General features: G+C 54.7%; 1 protein-coding gene across 1 annotated transcript; it reads left to right on the top strand.

Annotated features, from left to right (window-relative positions):
- The first annotated feature begins 2,363 nt into the window (after positions 1-2,363).
- Positions 2,364-4,657, top strand: CLDN17 (claudin 17). The gene has a single exon (XM_045194658.3). The coding sequence runs from the start codon at positions 2,740-2,742 to the stop codon at positions 3,412-3,414; it is 675 nt and encodes a 224-aa protein (XP_045050593.2). The 5' UTR covers positions 2,364-2,739; the 3' UTR covers positions 3,415-4,657.
- The last annotated feature ends 440 nt before the right edge of the window (positions 4,658-5,097 follow it).

Raw genomic sequence — 5,097 nt, 5'->3', positions numbered from 1 at the left:
TAGCAAGACGAGCTTGCATCTGACGGGGAGCCGTGGAGGAGGCCCCATGGGGGAGGAGTGTTAAGTGAGGGAAGTACACAGGTACATATGAGCCTGGAACAGGCAGACAGACAGACAGACCAAATGCCCACGGGCGAGATCACCATCAGCGAGCACAGACCGAGAAGGCACAGGTGGAGATGTGCTTCGAGGGCCACGTGACAAAGGCGGAGAGACCGTTATTACAGCAAACCTTTCCCTGGGGCTTGCCCGGGGCCAGGGCTGCACGCAGCCCCTAAATGTAATCTTGGCAGCATCCCTGGGAGGTCAGTGTTATTACCTTTCTAACTTTGTAATTTTGAGAGGTTCGAAAACATGACCGAAATTGATGGCGAAGGCATCGGGCCAAGAGTGAAGCAAACCTCTCTTTACTGCATCCATTAGAAGACGGTCGTTACTCCTGACTTCCACAGAAAGGTCGGTTAGACGAGGGCCTGCAGGGGTCCTTTGGAGGGGCAGTCAGGACGCCCTGGAAGCCTGCCACCCTCGGGCGAGGCGACCTGGGCCTCCTAGGGACGGTCAGCAGGCTTCCCCGTCGGAGGACAGAAATGTGGGAGCGGAGCGAAGGTGCATGCAGTCCTGGGCAGGGACCACGGGTCTGGCCAGGTGGGATTTTAACACGGAAGGGGATCAGAGTCTGAAGAACCCCTCAGGGAAAGGAAGGGGGTGCAGGTGGAGTGGGGGGAGGGGAGGAGCCGTGGAGCTGGAGCTCCGAGGATGCGGGACAGGATAAGAGTCACAGGAAGGCCGGGAAGAAAAGCCGTTTCCTTCTGTGTGAGGGGGAGATGCGGGAGGGATGCTGTGGGCAGCAGACCCTGCAGTGGGGGCGGAAAGAGAAGCTGCTGTGTTACTTAACTTCCCCGGGCGGTTCTGGCGTTCGGGGGGGGGAGCGTGCCCTCCCCGAGCTGATTCCCAACAAGCCCCGATGTCCCAGCTGATGAGAAACCAAACGGCTGCAGAAGGACAGCGAGCTGCAAACTCCCAGGACCAGATGAGCAGAGGAGGAAGAGGACGGGAGTCCGGGGGAGGGGCTGGGAGCGGGTCACAGCAGGGCGGGCAGACCCCTCCAGGGGTGAAGGGTTCCCTGAACACCTCCATCACCACTGAACGCATGGAGTCCCATAGCCCCAGCGACCCCCGCCCCTCAGAGAGGCCGTCTCTGCCGGCTAGGGCGGCACCGAGAAAGCAACGCCGCCGCCACCAGCGAAGACAGTCAGGTGTGGGCAGACCGCCCCTGCTGAAGGCATGTGGTTCCATGTCTCCTAGCTGAATGAGTGGGCTCCTTCGGCCTGGGGGGACAGGATCACCCCTGGCTCCCGGCCTGCGGGGACTGAAAGGAGGAGCTTTGCAAACTAGCATCTCTCAGCAGGAGTGCACACACGTGCCGTAAGGAAGTGCTGTGCTTCCCGGGGGTTTTCATCCTCGAAATGCATTCCTTACATTAGTGTAGAAAGAGAAAGGGGGTGTCTGCTTCCCACACAGAGTGACCCCCCATCCCTGGGTGATGGCAAGGGAAGGCTGCCAGGGATGACAATGCAACTCTTGAACTCGGCCACAGGGTCACTCCCATTCCGCTGGCTTTGAGAACTTGGCAGGAGCAGCGTTTGGTTCTTGGCCTAGTCCCCTCCCGAAGAAAAGGCCTGGAGACACGCTCGCCCCCGTTTTGACTCGGGGTGGACAGATGAGGTGAGCTCAGTAAATCGGAGTCGGGTCCACCTGCCAGCCTGCCGCGTGCTCCAGAGACCACGCTCCTGCGCCTGGAGAACAAGAGACAGAAGTCTGAGGACGTCGAACATAACTCCCACCCCTAAAAATTTCCTTTTATCTGAATTTAATGAATTGCATAGCTTAATCCAAAGGGCACTCTTCCTACTGCTCCGTAAAAACGGAATGCACATTTTGGTTTTGATAAACGTGCTGTATTTCAGGCTGCCCCTGAAGAAACATTTAGTGACGGTGTATGGCCTAAGCATCATTTCACCAGCGAGGAGGGTATGACTTAGAAGATAATATGATAACTAACCAGCAAATCCAATCAGCAGAAGTACTTCTCTTGGCTCTTCCTCTGGATCTCCAGACCAAACTGCGAAATCGGAATTTCTTGCTTTGGACTCCACCTTCAGAAAGCATCACATGTTTTCATGGAAGCTTTGAAACTAATACCTAGACATTTCTCCATGTCCGGAAGTTTGTATTAAAACCAGAGTTGATGGACAGTAAAGAAAAGGTGGCTTAGAGGAAAGGAATGAATCATCTGGAGGCACGGCGCTCTCCAACCGCCCGGCAAAGGGCCGCCCAGGTTTCGGCGTTGCCTGAGTGCGTGCGTTCGAGGGGTTTCCAGGCAGGAAGTTTCCAGCTCTGTAATTAATGTTGCACAAGGGAAGCTTTGCCACTAATTACAGCATTGCTAAGGAAATAACACTATGAGAAATACTAACGTCGAAGGCAGTGTTTCTCGACACACCTCCAGCCACCTTCTCACTGGCCGGGAGCAACTCACTGACTAGCAGGCATTCCACCCAGACCGAGAGCCGTGTGCGGGCAGAGGCAGAACACACGGACGACAGGCTCCTGCGGCCAGCCCGGACGCAGCGTGATGGGCGGTCACCGTGGGAAATGCCACCCCCATCTCCCGTAGACCCAGGGGCCTCCTCCACCCTCAGATCGTGAGCAGCTTCCAGCTGGACCAAAGTCACGGCCATGGCGTTTTATCCCCTGCAAATTGCTGGGCTGGTCCTGGGGTTCCTCGGCATGGCCGGGGCTCTGGGGGCCACCCTCCTGCCCCAGTGGCGAGTGTCGGCCTTTGTGGGCAGCAACATTGTCGTCTTCGAGAAGATCTGGGAGGGGCTGTGGATGAACTGCATCCGGCAGGCCACGGCCACGCTGCAGTGCAAGCTCTACGGCTCCCTGCTGGCCCTCCCACCCGCGCTCAAGGCCGCCCGGGCCCTCATGTGCGTGGCCGTGGCTCTCTCCCTGCTCGCCCTGCTGGTGGGTGTCTGTGGTATGAAGCGGGTCCAGTGTGCTGGCTCAAGCAAGAGGGCCAAGGCCTACCTCCTGGGCACGTCGGGGGTCCTCTTCCTCCTGACAGGCATCTCCGTTCTGATCCCGGTGTGCTGGACGGCCAACACCATCATCAGGGATTTCCACAACCCGGCCGTGCACGCAGCTCAGAAGCGAGAGCTGGGGGCCGCCCTCTTCCTGGGCTGGGCGAGCGCCGCCGTCCTCTTCCTTGGAGGGGGTCTGCTCTTCGGGGTCTGCTGGTGCCACAGGAAGGAGCGAAGGCACCGCTATCCGGTCCCCGGGCACTGCGTTCCACATGTGGACAAGCGAAGGAATGGGGCCATTGCCCACAGGACCTCCACCAGCTACGTCTGACCCCTGCGTGGGGCTCCAGCTCAGGGCTGTGGTCAGTGTGCTTTATACGGGCCTGCCGGGACCTGTAAGTACCTCAGGCAGGAGACCTGGCCCCGGGACTGCCCTGGAACTGAGAGGAGACTGTCACCGGGGCAGACACAGCAGTGTGCCCCCGGGGGTGGGTGTGGGGAAGGCTTGCATCCAGCACTCCGACAGCCGGTATTAAATTCACTTACTACGACTGGACTCAAACACGCTCTCTTCCAGTTCGTGTGGTCTGGACTCTAGGAGGTCCCCGAGCTTAGTGTCACGATGGGCTTTTTTTGACAATCACATATTCTTTACTAAGAAATCCAAATTACATTGCAATTAATGATGCATAGCAATAAAAGATTCTAACACACGGCCTGGAATTTTTCCTCCGTGTTGTCTCTCATACTAACAGCTAAAACAATGACTTTCTCTTTTCAAACAATTCACCTGGAAAAATAACAGACATCAAGTCAGGATTTTAGTTGAATTTATGAAAACATAGAAATGCCCGTGAGATGAAAGGGTTTGTTATTCCTCTAGGAAAGTTAACGCGCCAGTAACCAAACACTGTCAGGGAGAAGGGGCTCTCATATATTTCAGGATGGTTCACAAGACGGATTTTAAGGGATTTAGTTTATACAGGAAAATTTGCTTACAATTGTGTCTTCAAAAATAGTTTATAAATGAGAAGTAATATGCTTTCATAACCTGTGATTTTCACCCACGAGCAAACAGGTGTGTCCACCCGCACGGGCAGGCCGGTGGAAGCCCGTGAGCCCTCGGCTCTCGTCGAGAGGAAACACGGTCCCCACCGGAGGGCCGGGCTTTGGCGTCGTGGGGATGGTCTCCATTCCGTGTTCTGCCCGCGCACGCCAAGTCAGGCAGAGACTCAAGGTCATGAATCAGGAGGCTGGTCAGCCTAGAATGAGTGCCTGCCTTTTATTCTCCAGTAAGGGAGCGGGTGGGGCTGAAGCACTTTGTTTTCTGGAGTTATATGCACTGATTCCTCAGCTTTTCACTTCCCGTGTACACGGGCCGGGGTCAGGGGTCAGTGTGTGCGGGGGGTGGAGGGGGAGACAGGGTTTGTGGGGTTGCTTCTCGGTGTCTCCAATATGCTGTGAACCAACCAAGGTTTATGTATTCAACTTCGACTCTTCAAATGTGGTGTTCGTTTTGCAATTAATTGTATTTAATTTATAGTACATAATGGCAATGAGCAGATTAAATGCATTCCCCAAATATTTTCTGTCTGTCCGTCCTTATTATAACAAAATGAAGTAGTTACCTGATTTCAGCAAGGCTGACTGAACTCGGGGCCAATTTAAGAATGAGTTTCTGTCCTCAAAAGACCACGTAGGAACACTGAACCTTTAAATCGGAGATCACTGATGGTGAGATGTGAGCAGCAAAGCTTCCCTCCATTCTCCAAGTCACCAGCAAGGCGGCGTGATATGAAATTGATAGGGAATGCATTACTGGGACATTAAAGCTACAAAAAGGGTAAATACCCTCAGGAAAAACCATGACTGATTTGCTTTTTCCTAAGATGGTTTCCTTTTTCAGACTTCATTCATAAAGGCCTACATGTTGGGTGTGTTGAAAAGGAGTCGTTTATCCCACACGGGCAAACGGTAGGACACCCACAGACGAGACACACACCCACACTGCTGT

The sequence above is a fragment of the Desmodus rotundus genome, chromosome 2, assembly GCF_022682495.2.
Source record: "Desmodus rotundus isolate HL8 chromosome 2, HLdesRot8A.1, whole genome shotgun sequence".
NCBI classification, from domain to species: domain Eukaryota; kingdom Metazoa; phylum Chordata; class Mammalia; order Chiroptera; family Phyllostomidae; genus Desmodus; species Desmodus rotundus.
This window is presented reverse-complemented; position numbering and strand designations above follow the sequence as displayed.

Bases quoted from the DNA above. Each gene is read 5' to 3' on its own strand.
- CLDN17 (XM_045194658.3), top strand. From the start codon at position 2,740: ATGGCGTTTTATCCCCTGCAAATTGCTGGGCTGGTCCTGGGGTTCCTC.